This window comes from Nomascus leucogenys, chromosome 2 (assembly GCF_006542625.1).
Source record: "Nomascus leucogenys isolate Asia chromosome 2, Asia_NLE_v1, whole genome shotgun sequence".
In the NCBI taxonomy this organism is placed as follows: domain Eukaryota; kingdom Metazoa; phylum Chordata; class Mammalia; order Primates; family Hylobatidae; genus Nomascus; species Nomascus leucogenys.
In genome coordinates, this window is record NC_044382.1 from 87,280,036 (window position 1) to 87,296,163 (window position 16,128).

Below are 16,128 nucleotides of genomic sequence, written 5' to 3' on the forward strand. Positions count from 1 at the left end.
GTAACCACTTTCATAGGGTTGGTGTGAGGATTAAATGAAACAGTGGACGTAAACTGCATAGAACAGGGCCTTCTCAATTAATAGTTTTTCCTTTCTGATCTTGACCTCTTTATCATTTTATATTCAGGGTCTGGTTACTGTCTACTTTTGTTTAGTAGATGCCTTTATCAGTCAGCATGCTATCAGAAACAGAAAGAATGAAGAGGTTAATTGCAGGGAATTGGCTGGTGAGGTCAGTCTGATATCAAGAGGGCAGGCCGGAACTCTCAGGCAGAAGCTGAAACTCTGGTCCACAAGTGGGATTTCTTCTTCCTCAGAGGAACTCCAGTTCTGTTCTTAAGGCCTTTCAACAGATTGGATGGGGCATACCCAGATAATCTAGAACACTCTTAAAGTCAACTGATGGTAGATGCCGATTACATCTACAAAATACCTTCACAACAGCACCTAGGTTAGTGTTTGATTGAATAAGTGGAGACTACGGCCTAGCCAAATTAACACATAACACTGACCATCACAGCACCATTCTTTGGAGAATTCCTTTATTATTTCACATGTATTATTGAGGGTGTTTTATAGAACTAGAAATATAATACATTTAGAGTATAGTAGAGGGTTTTGTAGTGTGTGGCAGTTTTCACTCATTTGTTAAACAGCTGTTATTGAGCATGTATTCTGTGCCAGGCACTGGGCTGTGCATGAGCTCAGAGAGATCACCTGTTGATGAGGAAGAGAAACAAATTGGTGGGCCCCCCAATTCAGTGATTTAATGGCCATGATAGAGGTAAGTATAGGGAGCAGAGGGACACCTAATCAAGTTTTGGAGGTCTTTTAAGTATTGCCTCAGCTGAGATATAATGATGGCTGCTTATCATTATCATTATCTAAGCAAAAGAATAAGGGACAGGGAAGAGGATAAGAGGGATAAGGAGGTACCAGAGAGTGGGGATACCACGTTCACATCTAGTTGTAGGAAATAACATGGCAAATTCAGGGAATTAAATGTAGCTCAGAATGGATGGGAGATAAAACATGGTGTGAGCTGGGGCTAGGAGAATTGTAGGGTGTTGGTATTGGAAGATGAAATTGAACACCTAAGTATAGTTTTATCCTACAGGGTCTTGTTAAGGAGTTTAAATCTTCTCCAAAAAGTGGTAGTGAGCCATAGAAGAGTTTTAAGGAAGAGAGTAATTGAATTGATTAGATTTGAATTTTAGAAGCATTATTCTGAAATACATTTGGGATTTGTGGGGCCGAGCAGTGATACTTGGAAACACTTAGGAGACAGGCTAGGAAGCTGATTAGTAACGATGGTGGCCTGAACTGAGGAAATGTGAAGAAAATGTAGTCAAGAGAAAATGAGCAGGTAACGATTAATCCAACTTGGGCCTGGAAGTAGGGGACAAGGTAAGACTCAAGGATGACACCCAGGTTTTTAGATGATGGACCATTCAAGAAGAGAGTACAAGAAAAATGGTTTGGGGATCAAGATGTTTTCCACGTTGACCTTGAATTTGGGGAGTGTAAATTAACTGGTGGGGCATTAAAATATAAATATTGAGTAGGCGTTTGTATATACGAGTCAGGAGCAAGGGAAGAACTTTAGGCTGGATTTCTAGACTGGAAAGGATTGACTTTTGTTGAAGTAAATGAAGCCTAGAAAGTGTATGGAGTCAGAAGAGGGCCTTAGGGAGAATACTCACAGCAATTAGGACTCTGCTGTGGGTGGAGTATGAAGGGAACTTTAACCATCACTGGCAGTGGTTGAGGAATGTGTGGCACAGATGATCAGTAGAGCCAGGGTGTGGAGGAAGTGTTTATTCTGTAGCTGTTCTATCATGGACTACTCTGTGCACACTCTGAATACTTTGACCAGCAGTTTTTTTCCTTTCCATTTTCCAGGTGTACAGTTTTTCAGGATCCACCACACAAAGGAAAAGTTATAGAAGGGTGCTCATATGCCAGGCATTGAAAAGAAATATGACTTTCTCGAATAAAATAAAAGTATTGATATGGATATCATGCAGCATACTCTGATATTTTGTTGTTGATGTTGTTTACCTCATAGTTAAAGAAGTTACCAGAACTTCTCTTTATATATGTTCACAAGTTCCTAAACTACTCTGGGTCTCAGATTCTTTATCTGTGAAATAAGGAGTTTAGATGAGATGATATTCTGTATGATTCTATGAAGTACGATAGGGATACTATAAGCTAAAATATAATTTGCACCAGCTTTCATATTTTAATAGCAGGGATTTCTCTTGCTGTAATAGAAATTAAGATCCAATTTTAAAAACCTAATTTTTCTTTTTTAATTTTCTGTTTCACACTTGATCAAAACTGGCAGTTTAATGACAAAAAATCCTTTGCAGGTATGTAGCAGTATTTATAACCACTAGGGGTCAGGCTTTTCAAGAACAGTTAATGCCCTCTAACCGTAATCTGTGCACAGGTTTGACTCTAGAATTGTTAGATTTTATTAAGCTGTCCTTCTCTTAAGGTAAATGTGCTCTGTCCTATATATTTATCCTAATTGAAGTGAATAGGATTTTGGTAATTTCGTTGACTTTCTGTTGTCTTGCATAACTGAAGTAGGTCATCACTGGTGCTGCAGTGCCCGGTATGAGATTGTGCTGTTTGTTTCCCCCACAGTGTCGTTTTATACTCCACATTTCAAATATTGAAAGTATATGTCTCCTGTACATCTAGATGGAGAAGGGTCTAGTTTAGTCCTTATCTTTCAGATTATTTCCAAATGGTGTTTTTTCAAAAGGTCCTCTTTCTATTAGAACTATTAGAAAGAATTGAGTAATGGTTTTGGGCTAAGCAGGGAGATGTTACAAATGTGTCAAATAACAGTGAATGAATGTATCACAGGAGACTATGGATCAGGGGAATCCAAAACTTTTCCCTTCTGTTAATTGGTATAAGAGCTGGAATAACTTAATATGGAGGTAATTAATAGATAATATATCAGTTGTATTCCTTTTGGGACCTGGTTTTGAATGATTATCACTTCCATGAAATTTGTTCATAGACTGTCATGTTCACATTAAATAGTTTTTAATAGTGAATTTTTTGCATTTTGAAAGAATTTTAGAAAAAAGTTATCTTACCTCTTTAAAAAACAAGTTTTCCGAAGTGGTTCAAATCTTGTTTATTTGCTACAGTATATATTCTGCAGATACTCATTTTTGTGGGAGCGCTGAATTGGGTCTGTGATACAGAACACTGTGATTAAGTCTCACTAGTTGGTGTTTTATGGTAAATGCTTTGTGAAGATATCCTATTATATATAAAGTGATAGTTTTCTTAGGTGAAAAGTGACTCTTACAGTTATCCCTCTATATGCAGGGGATTGGTTTCAGAACCCACACATCCATATACCAAATCTATGCATACTCAAGTCTTGGAGTCAGCCTTGCGGAACCCATATATTCAAAAAGCCTTCTGTGTACTTGGGTTTTGCGTCCCATGAATACTGTATTTTCTATCTGAGTTTGGTTGGAAAAAAATCACATAAGTGGACCTGCCCAGTTCAAGGATTATCATCTATACTTTCTTTGAAAGCATTGTTATCATTCACCTCTCCCCCTTGTCTCTTCCACTGTGTAACTTTATTTATGACCTAGGATAGAAAGCTGATAATTCCACTGTACTACTTTTCTATAGTCACAAATAGGCATGCTACTTCTCTCTCAGAACCATTCAGCACTGTTGTCTTTGCTGACTAGGAATCAATTCTGGATGGTCCACATTGTCTATTAAAATACTCATCCAGTTACTTGTCACCTTCTTCTAAGGGACACAGATAGAGTAATACTTTTGAATTCCTAGAAAAAAATGGCACTCTTGAGCAGATTGTTTATATCCTGTCCTCGGTTGATACTCAGTATATTCACCTAAAAAAAAAAAAACTTTACCCCCAATTTTAATTTTGTTACCTTTTTCAATAAGTGCTAAGCTAGCTACTTAATAGATCCCAAATCTAGGTTACTATAACTAAATTATTATTATCTTAGGCATTTTCAAATTTGGTAGATTGGTGAGTATTTATAATGCTATACATATGGCACTTTCATCTAAGTCATCTTTATATGCATATTTTTATCAGCTTTATTGAAATATAATTAACATACAATTCACCCATTTAAAATATGCAGTTTAGACTGTGCATGGTGGTTCACACCTGTAATTCTAGCACTTTGGGAGGCTTTGGGAGGCCAAGGCAAGAAGATGACTTGAGGCGAGGAGTTTGAGATCAGCCTGGGCAACATAATGAGACTACCCTCCAACCCTTTACAAGACATTAAAAAAAAAAAACAAAAAAAAAAACAGCCCAGGCATGGTGGTGTGAGTTTATTGTCCTAGCTGTTGGAGAGACTGAGGTGGGAGGATCACTTGAACCCAGGAATTTGAGGCTGTAGTGATCTATGATTGCATACCACTACACTCCAGCCTTGAGTGAGACCTTGTCTCTAAAAAATACAAAATAATTAAAAAAAACCTAAAGTATACAATTTAATGGCTTTTGGTGTATTGTATTTGTTTTAATTGTGGCAAAATATGTATAACATAAACTTTGACATTTTAATTATATTTAGGTGTACAATTCAGTGGCATCAATTACATTCACAGTGTTGTACAACCATCACTAATGTCTATTTCCAGAACTTTGTATTACCCCAAACAGAAACTCTAATCTTCAAGCAATAATTTTATTCCTTCCTATTCTTAGCCTCTGGCAGCCTCTAATTTGCTATGAATTGCCTATTTTAGATATTTCATATAATTGGAGTTATACAATATTTTCCTTCTGTACTTGGCTTATTTCATTACCATAATGTTTTCAAGGTTCATCCATGTTGCAGCATGTATCGGAAATGCATTCCTTTTTAAGACTGAATAATATTCCATTGTATCTGTATACTACATTGTGTTTGTCTGTTGATGGGCACTTGAGATTTTCCCACTTTTTGTCTATTGTGAATAGTGCTGCTGTGAACATTGGTGTACAGGTATCTGTTTGAGTCTTTGCTTTCACCTCTCTTGTGTAATATATACCCAGATGTGGAATTCCTATGTAGTCTTATAGTAATTCTATATTTAGCTTTTTCAGGCACCTCCAAACTGTTTTCTGGAAGGACTGTATCATTTTACATTCCCACCAGCACTTTCTCTACATCCTTGCCAACACTTGTGATTTTCCATTTTTCTCATTCCAGCCATCCTAGCAGGTGTGAAGTAGTATGTCTACTTTAAAAACATTTAACCTCTGAGGTGACTGCAAACTAAGCATTTTGCTTTGTAACACAGGTATAGTCTCCTTAAGCCATATTGCACTTATTTGGTACCTTTTAAAAATTATTATTAATGAGGACAATTTTGGAACATTTAATCCCCAGCAGGTAGTAATAATAATTATTCAGTGGCTTCTACTGCAGATTACTAAGCTGTGTCTTTTAGGGAGTGTAACAATGAGTAGAATTAGTTCTTGCCCTTAGGCAAGTAAAATCATGTAGGATATAATACGACATGGACAGAAACGCTGTAAAAGAAGAAGTACATACATGCTCCCCAAAATGTACAAAGGATTGGCGGTACTCTCAATAGGGAAAGCCATAGCTAGTTCAGGCACAAAATGGCGGACAGAGCATTATTTGAGATAGTGCTTAAAGGGTGCGTGAGATTTCAACATGGTGAAACTAGACCGGCAATTCAAGGGGTTACAGAAGGGATATCTGACCCATCTGTGGGCAGGAGGGTTCATAGAGGGTTTCCAGAAATTTCAAACTGAAACTATTGGCTTAGAGGTCCATACTTTTTTAAAAACTCAAAACAAGGATTTAAAAAATATATTTAAAAAACTCATTTGTTTTTATTTTCCCAGCTTTTATAAAAGTTGAAATAATTTTGGCATGACAGGGATCTTAATAAAAGCACAGTTTCTTGAAATGGTATTCTATATGTTTTAATGAAGACATATGTTTGGGTTATTTAAATAAAGTGCCATTATTCTTTACTTCCCACACGATACAGTTTTTCTGTGTCATACACCACCACAGCATGTACTGTCTCTGAAGCTGCATTAAGGAGGCAGGACTCCTTTATGGAGCCGCATCTACATACATTTCGACTGTGACACTTCGGCAGATACTTAAAAATTAATTTAACTTATGTTAGTGTAACTCATTTATATACATTCTGATTTGATCTTTAGGAAAACTCTGAGGAGCAGATACTGTAACAAATATTCTTGTTTTATGGGAAGCAGACTTGAAGTTTTGAGTGGTGGCCAGCCAGCTAGAAAGTAGTGGAATTAGTAGATACCAAATTTAGTGCCTTTTCTGTGATTTTCCTAGAACTAAATATTATTTTAGGAGTAATGCAGTTCTCATAAGTAGAAGAGATAGTATTTAAGTTGTTTAATTTTTTTTGAATTCTCTAGGCTATTCTGCATTTATGGAATTTTCCACTAGGTAATATGCATTCAGGTCACATACACGGTGAGATTTTCTAAAGTGACAGTACAGATAAAAAGGCTGTGCAACTTGGTGATAATTGTGCTCCATTTAAGCAACCATCAACTGGTGCATTTTTTAAAGCTAAATTGGATTTTATCAAAATTGAAATCTTTTTTTTTTTTTTTTGATACTTTAAGTCCTGGGATACATGTGCAGAACATGCAGGTTTGTTACATGGGTATACGTGTGCCATGGTGGTTTGCTGCACCCATCAACCCATTATCTACATTAGGTATTTCTCCTAACGCTATCCCTCCCCTTGCCCCTCACCCCCAAGTTGTGTAATTTTTTTAAAAAAATTATAGTACTTGGTGTCAAAACCTTGTCCCTGATATCAGCAGTGTAAATTATCAATAGATACCATCTGAAACCCTGGAGGGAAGTAATAAGCTTTTAAAGATGTTGATCCTGATGATTAGCCTGTCATCTTTCATGGGGCCCTGAAATCAAGAATCCACCCTTTTTCACATGGCTATAATGGATTTAATACAGTATTTAGCATTATGCACTGCATATATATGTGGTCTTTTCCCTCTAGGTGGCTCTCTGGGTCTATATAGATACAAACTTTGAGAAATGTGGCTATTCCTACCTTTATTTTGCTTCTGTGTTCTGTGGGACTGTGAATTACATTTTAGTAAACTGTGAAGCCCATGAACACATAGTATCAGCCACTCAATTTAGTGCAAGTTTGAAAAAGGAAATAATAAAGCAAATAAGAATTAACATTTATTTATTACATGCTCACAAACTTGGGGGAAGAGGGGAAGAGACAGACAAGTGAATCTGTAATTGCATTGCTCTGATTGCGTCTAGTAAGTAAAGAAGGTTGATAAGATTTCTATAATACGCTTCATTTTCTAAGATCCAATCATTTTTACTCTCTTTGAGATAAGTGTCTAGAACATAGGAGTAGTGATTTATCTGTATCTTTAATTTTCCGTAGAAAACTTGGTTTTAAAAGGGAATAAAAATAATTACTTTTATACTTAACGATATTGCTAAGGTACTAGGGGAAAGGAGTCTTTGGATTTACCAGTATATGTATTTGTCAGTGCTCTCTTTCTTCCTGACCATTTGACACTTTGATCTGTAGTAATATGGCGTTTGCTTTTACCACTATATCAGAAGCACTCAGGGCTGTCTGGGTTATTTTTATCTTGTACCGTGATAGATTTTCATGCATTAACTTGCTTTCTTGATAGCTTTTCTGATAGCTTTTCATGTGTTAACGTGCTTTCTTCTCTTGGCATCAGTGAGAAGTATCTGTATCTGGTTCTTCCCTTTCCTCTCCCAGTCATTCCTTCTTCTTGTGAATGCCTCTTAAATAGTGTCTTTTTAAAACAATTTCAATTTTTATTTTAGATTCAGGGGATACATGTGCAGGTTTGTTACAAGGGTATATTATGTGATACTGAGGTTTGGGGGACAGTTGAGCCTGTCATCTAGGTAGTGAGCATAGTACCCAATTGGTAGTTTTTCAATTCTTCTCCCCCTCCCACCTTCCCCTATATTTTAAGTCCCTAGTGTCTATCGTTGCCATCTTTATGTCCATGTGTACCCAATGTTTAGCTCCCACTTAAAAGTGAGAACATGTGATATTTGGTTTTCTGTTTCTGCATTAATTAGGTTATGTACTTGATTTTATTCTTTCTACTCTGGGTTCTCCATAGACAGTTTATAAATGCCAAAGTTTCAGCTATCATTTATATGTTGTTTTAGACCCTTTGGGCTGCTATAACAAAAATACCATAGATTGGGTAGCTTAAACAACAAATAATAATTTCTCACAGTTCTAGAGGTTGAGAAGTCCAAGATAAGACACTGACAAATTCAGTGTCTCGGGGGGGCCAACTTCCTGGTTCATAGACAGTTTCTGTGTCCTTAGGTGATAGAAGGTTGTCAGAGAGCTCTCTGGAGTCTCTTTAAAAAAAAAAAAAAAAAAAAAATTCTTTTTAGAGACGTATATTGCCCAGGTTGGAGTGGAAGGCTGGGACCATAGGTGTGTGCCACCACATTGGGCCTTGGGGGGTCTCTTTTATAAGGGCATTTATTCCATTAATGCAAGCTTCACCTTCATGGCAAAATCACCCCTGAAAAGGCCTGCCTGCTAATACCATCATATTGGTGGTTGGGATTTTAACATAAGAATTTTGGGGGGAACACAGACATTCAGTCCATAACATATGCTGTTGGTTTCCAAGTCCATGTCTTTAGCCCATTCCTCTCCCAAGCTTTGAACCAAACCTTTACCTGCCTGCTGTGGCAGGCCTAGAGTAGGTTGTCAGTAGACTTGGAATGAATGAACAAATGTTTAGAACTTACCATCTGCCTTCCCCCCAAACCAGCCTATCCTCTCTTTTCTCTGTCTTCTTGAAACTACTTCCCCAACTGCAAGCTTGCTTTGAGAGTCTTTGACTCATTCTTCTTTTTCTTACCTCACAGTTACCAGTTCCTATCCAGGTTTGGAAAAAATACTGACTTGGATGCATTGGCCCTTCCCTAAGCCTGCTTTGATTGCATTCCAGTCAAGCTTCTAATTTAGATCCAGTCACAGTGCAGTGTAATTACCAGTATCTTTCTGTCCCCACTCTGCGAAGTTTGTGGGCATATAATTAATAAATGTTTGTTAGTTCCTTCTTCAAATTTGTGTTAAAATAAGTGGCTGATGTTATGTATTGATGGACTCATAGTTTAATTATGCAGGTTTTAAGACATATACTGATAGAAAATTTTTGAACCCTACTCCTGAAAATAAATTCCAAGATTTGAGTGATTAATCAGTATGGATAAACAATTCCCAGAAGTGTTTCTTTGTGCATTCTTTAGGACTTGACCGTACACAGAAAGTTAAATTGTATACAAAGTGCATAGCGGCAATATGTTGAAGGACATAAGTAGTGCTTGGTACATTAAATGATAAAATGATCTCATTTGATTATAACAGGGCCTGTGGTATATATATAGCTAAAATAGAAATAGATAAGGTACTGTTCTCTCTGAATAGTCTGGGGTAATAAATTAATGTAATGTTTCTTGTTATTATGTTTAAACCATTTCATGGTAATGCTGTAATAATTTCACTTGACTAATTGGGTGCAGAGGAAAATACAACTTTTTGCAGTTAGCTAAGAAGTTCTTTATTTTTGGTTTAAATTAGCATAATTATCTCTTCTGCTTGGAGAAGAAAAGGAAAACCTGTATTAAGAAAATGTTTAAATACAATTATTGTGTGTCAGTTTGGTGGCTAATATTCTTCATCTTAGGAATCATGACTACCATCTAGTATTTTTATGTTTGATTAATGTTGAGATTAAGAGCTGCTGGAAATGAATGTGTAGGTTGCTACTTACCTTCTCCCACTTTTTTGTGCCTCTTTAGGTACATGGACTATATCGCACAACAGGTGCTAGTTTTGAGAAGGCCCAACAAGAGTTTGCAACAGGTGTGATGTCCAACAAAACTGTCCAGACCGCAGCTGCAAATGCAGCTTCAACTGCAGCATCTAGTGCAGCTCAGAATGCTTTCAAGGGTAACCAAATTTAAGAATCTTCAAACAATACACTGTTACCTTTTGACTGTACCTTTTTCTCCAGTTACTGTATTCTACAAATATTTTTATGTTCAAAACACACAGTACAGACAGCATGGATATTTCCTGTTCACTTGTGCATGGGCTAAAACCAGGAAAACTTCCTTGTCTTATTACTTTACCTAATAGTTTCTTAATATTTCAGTGCCCCTTGCAGAGAAAATATTACATGCTAAATATTCTCCATATTTTTTGGGGGATGACATTCAGTGAATTATTTCAGTGGTGAACCACTGAAAATTAATAACGGTACTTATGATTAAAAACGCATTTAATACTAACTGCAGTAGTTCTTTCAAGAATCTTTAGAGATAAGGATTGCACATTGGAAAAGTAAACTATGTTTCATTCCTTTTTCCCTATTTATATTGAAAGAAATAGGCCAGCAGAGACTTAGGGATTTAAAATTGGCTTGCTTTTTAGCTGTTTCAGTCACCAGTGAAGAGCCTATGTGCATTTTGTAGTAGATAATGTAAAATTTGTCATCTTTTTCTTTTCTTTTTTTTAGAGTAGCTGATATTTTGATAACAATCTCTAATTTGCATGGGCACCACGTTTCTTATATTAAAAGAATTAGTGTTTTGGCTTCTGTACTGCTTATGGTTGTAGGATTCAGGGGTTAATGGAATCACAGAAATGATTTTCTGCAAGAATTTCTTTTAAATAAAAAGTTTGGGGGTGCAATATAGGAAGTTTATATAATATGCAGTACATTATCCAAAAGAGAAGGTAGTTAATGCAGTAGAAAGTAGTGGTAATAATTCCTTTTTAAAAAAAATTTCGGTGGTCATATAGTAACATTTTGCTATATGAAAACTGGTATATTCCATGGTTACAACTAAGATTGTGTCTGGCAGCTCTCTTTTGGGGATGTGTGTGTGTGATTTTTAACAGAGGTATTAAAGGCTAGCCTAACTGTTGTCTAAAAAGAATGTACAGTATTTAAGGGATTTTCCTTTTAGCTTTTCATCTCCAGTGGCATTAAACATAAAAAGACCCTGGCATTTTTTCATATACTTGAATCCCTAAATGTACCTGTCTTTCACTTTTTGAGACAGACTGAATATATCTAAAATTTCCAGCAATAAAAAAAAAAGCATTTAACTTGCACCAAGCAAGAAAATATAAATACAGTTAACTGCATTAAGATAATCACGTTAAAATTGTAACTATGCAGCACAGAACTTCATTCTTACAGTATTCTTGGGTTCAAACTTTGAATCAATTTTAACACTGATTAAATGACTCAAAGACGTCTGTAAGTCATGCTACTGTGTTTTGAAAGTCTTTAAGATTGCAGAATGATAGATAGTGATTATTCAATTAGATTTTAAGTAAGGATTGTGATATTAGAGGCTGGAAATCCTTATTTTTTAAAAAATCAGATAGGCATAAATAGTTAAATCACTTTCATTCTCCCCAAACCTGGAGTTACAGAAAAAGTTTTATGCTAGAGGTGGGATGCCAAGTTCCCACTATCCATGAAGCAGTGCTACGTGTCACTAGGTAACACAGATCCATCCAGATGGTGTTTACATTTGATTTATTTGGGATCTTATTGACATCAGGTATACTTGGAAGACATTTATTCTTCAGTGTATGAATTTAAAGCTGTTTTTGTAAATATTTCTAATCAGCGATAATTTCTTCCTACATTCTCAATCAACTTAGCCAGTTTGTTTTTCAGAGCCTGTAGTCTTATCAGTGTGCTTTATTGAGTGTAGATTTTGCATACATTCAAAACATTAACCACAGAATACAGCAAGTGCACCTATAGTCACCATTAACTTATGTCCCAAGTCCATTTTTTTCTGTACACTACAAACAAAAGATATATTAGAGACTTTTGAAAAGTGCTGAAATACTTTGCTTCAGAATTGGAATGTTTATATCATGTAGAAATCCTCAAAGGTAGCATTATTAAATAGCAAAGAATAATTAGAACCCACATATCTTTTTTTGTGTGGTTGGGGAAAATGTTTTAAAATCCAGTTATTTAATACAAGTTTGAGAGAGAAAATTGTTTTTTAAAAATATACATGTGCATTGAAATGATGGCAATGCTTATAGTATGATCAAGTATGAAAGGAGCTTTAAATTCTTATATTTACTTTTCTCTCAGTAAATTGTTAAATTCTCACTCAGCAAAAGATTGGCATTTGTTAGTGTTTTATATTTAATACTAAAATCACAGTCATTAAATCATAGTCATAAAATGGTCTTCACATAGTAGTCATCCGTGTCATTTTTCAGTTTGTAATATTAAATTATGGCTATTTTATTTCAAACTAAAGTTTGAACACTGGAAAATCATTGCTCAGTGATTTGTAATTTGGGACTTGGATTATTTATCTAGAGATGTTTGTATATTTTGTCAGTAACTAATATTGCGCTGCCATCATGGTGACTGTCATGGTTCTACAGAAATGCCCTCCATGTGTCCCTCTAATGTTGCATGTTTCAGTGGGTTGGAAGTTTTGTATATTTATTGTATTAACAGAGTGTCATAAAATAAAATGCTGTTTACTGGATGTTTGTTTGTATAATTTTGAACACTATAATAGCAATTCGGAGACATTGTTAAAGGTTTGATGTATATAGAAATTCCATGTTTGATTTTTTAAAATATGTGTATAAGTCTGTCATGTGCTAAACAAAATAATATGAAAGACCTAGTTAAAAATTCTAAGCAACATAAAATGACCATTTTTCTGTTGCATTAGACCTTTACAGGTAATGGAACATGAGCTTCACCCATAATAAATATTTTGGCCCCTTTAAGGTCAAAATGCAGATCATCTAGAAGTTAGATTCAAAATGGAAAACCTATTCATGGCTCAGATTTTTCATTGTGGATTAAAAATGGGTGTCTCTGTACTAGTATTGTATTTATTCAATTGAACTTGTATTCTGATTTCTAGCCTTGCTACCTATTGCTGTTTTATGTACTGATGAAAGTACCCATTTGTGTATATTGGATTTTTCACTTGGTTAGCTAAAGAAGATGTAAAAATATCTAAAATAATGTTCATGGTGAATCTTATTTTGAGAAATACATGTTAAAAAAGGAACAGTATTCTTTATTTTCTGGGTGTTATATTTAAAAAAGCGAGTTTGGATTTTTACACCCAATTTACTAGGAAAATATTTTATTCTGTAATTCATGTTAAGATTATGTATGGTTTGCATTTTAAGGGGATTTATGTTAGGTTAATTAGTTGTTTCTGTAAATCATTTGTAATAGCATAGTGCTTTTTACTCATTGCTGTATCTTTTTCTGAAAACACTGTTGTTAACATCTAATTCAGTATCCTTATTGGTACAAATCTGTGTTTAGCATGACTGTTTATATACAGAATTTGTTACATTTTGAGCATTTTTTCCCCTGCTTATGTATACCTTAGAGTTACCATGGCTGTCGTACACCATTTCACTATATCTCCTTTCAGTTTTTCCTTAAGGAAAATGTTTAGAGGAATTTGTTCATTTCATGTGATTAAGCCCTTTAGAGGTGAAATAAGATTGGTTAATTTAAAAAAAATTGAGGATGGTTAAAAAAACAGAAAACACCTTACTTTGATACATTTTGAAGTACAATAGTATACATTTATTTAGAGTAGAATAATGTGTTTAAAACATGAGTTATTTTAAATACTTTTTTATTAAGCTAAAAGGTTTTATCTCACATATTAAATATTACAGAAAGTGAAGTATTTTGGCTAGAATTTTAGGGCATATTTTATAAAGCAGCATGCCTGTAATATTGGTGGGTATTTTTAAACTTTAGTACTTTATCACAGTATGTAGAGAGCTAGAAATAAATCTAGAAACTTTCTAAGCCAGGTATTGCCACTAACCTATCTTATATAAGCAGATATCTCTTATTTGAAGCTGTAGGAAAATAGAGAAAGACTTCTCTCCAGTTTTCTCACCCCTGCTGTGGGTTTTATATTTACAATGTAACTTTAGGGTTTGGGTAAGACAAACATTTAATGTATAGAATTTTGGCCAGGCGTGGTGGCTCACGCCTGTAATCCCAGCACTTTGGGAGGCCAAGGTGGGTGGATCACGAGGTCAGGAGATTGAAACCATCCTGGCTAACATGGTGAAACCCCGTCTCTACTAAAAATACAAAAAAATTAGCCTGGCATGGTGGCGGGTGCCTGTAGTCCCAGCTACTTGGGAGGCTGAGGCAGGAGAATGGCGTGAACCCAGGAGGTGGAGCTTGCAGTGAGCCGAGATCTCGCCACTGCACTCCAGCCTGGGCAACAGAGCGAGACTCCATCTCAAAAAAAAAAAAAAAAAAAAAAAAAAGAATTTTCATTAGTGCTGGCCGTGTTTCAAATGGCAAGGGAACATGGGAACTATCATGTGGCAATGTAGTGAGTGTTAAACTTTGTGTTTGTCCAAATCCTGATTTATTTTTCAGTTCCTATCTTTCTGGGCTTGACATGGCTGATGGTGTAGCTGAAACCCTCCTAACACTAAAAGCCGTTTAATCTTTTCTGTAATAGGAGCAGAAAATAGTTAATCATCCACCTAGTAATATAAGATTACTCTGAATATTATCTTCTAAACATTAAAACAGTTCTAGTTTGTAGAAAAATACCATACAAGTTTTATTTTTAAATTCTAGTTATTTTCAGTGCTTACTTAAATGTAATTCTAGAATTCCTCCACAACTTTTAATATTTTGTATGCCAGTGATTCTCATGATAAATCATGGTTGTAGTAGTTGTTACTGTTGGCAGTTTGTAGTAGTATTCAGGTATTTTGGGGATGGGGGAAAACACCAAAAATCAGTGTCTTTTATCTGGTGATCACTGTGGTATCTACAGTATTCTAGTGTCCTGCACAAAAACTGAACCCACTGGGCCTATGCATCCCTCACGCTTTTTTTCTAGTATAAAAGCAATACATATGTGTTGTAGAACAATTAAAAATTCAGAAAGTGATAAAAGAAAATAAAAAGAAATCCTTAATTCTATCATCTTGGGGTACCTCTGCTAATATTTTATTGTCTTCCATTCTTTTTCTATGCATATATATTTTGTAGAGTAAAGAGATATAAGCAATATGGATTTTTAAAAACCTTATTTTCCCCTCACTTAGCTTTATGTCATAATGGCCCAATAGTTTAGTTTTTTAAATTAACTTTTTAAATTTATACAATTAATGTATATTTCAGTATAAATTATAGAAAATATAAGCAAAAGAAATAACAAATTCTCCTAATTTTATATCCATGAATTACTTCTATTAAAATCTGGTTTATATCTTTCTATTTTTCTAGGAAGACAACTTCCTAATATTAAAAATGAGATGACCCCCGTACATCCTTGCACATCCTTTAGGGATGTCTACCTACTCCTCAAAAGCCCCATTTCTTTGGGTCCTTAAAGTCCACATTGGTACTGGATGTCATCTGGCCATAGTGGACTCATTCCTGGCTCATCAGTTTTTTATTCTGAATGTAGATATGTCTAGAACTCTACTGTTCCAGAATTGGAACATAAGAGGTAGCCACTTTCTGCCATGAGGAAGGAATCACCAAGAAAGCTGGTCTGCAATGAAAATGAAGAATGAAACAGACATAACAGGAGATGTAAATTGAATGACATAGAAAAGATCTTAGTGGCTTTCCTTTTCCTTTATGGAGCCCTACTGCTCACCCTTATCCCATTATCCTCATGATCTTACCGCTTTTTCTCCCTCAACTATCTTGAATTGGTTTCTTATTACTTTTAACTGGAGGATCTTAACTAACAACAGTTTATCTTGTTTCAGTTATGATATAAATATGTATTGAAGATTTTAATATCTGAATATATTTCTGTAACATTTAGTATAGCTATATAGCTACATCATATGTATGTATCATAAAGTCTTGTTATTCCTTTAGGTTCTGATTTTAAGGGTTTTAAAGTTATAAATAATTTATCAAGGAATATATTATTGCTAAATTTGGGGACCCGGGCTTTTGTTTTTTCTTTAGGACAGATTGCTGAG

General features: G+C 35.1%; 1 protein-coding gene across 1 annotated transcript in view; it reads left to right on the plus strand.

Moving 5' to 3' along the window:
* The window catches only part of SCAMP1 (secretory carrier membrane protein 1), a 132,900-nt gene extending 117,791 nt beyond the window's left edge, over positions 1 to 15,109 (plus strand). The window contains exon 9 of the mRNA XM_030800442.1: positions 9,909 to 15,109. Coding sequence (XP_030656302.1) covers positions 9,909 to 10,073 — 165 coding nt within the window. The 3' untranslated portion in view covers positions 10,074 to 15,109. The remainder of the gene's footprint in view (positions 1 to 9,908) is intronic.
* Positions 15,110 to 16,128: the final 1,019 nt, after the last annotated feature.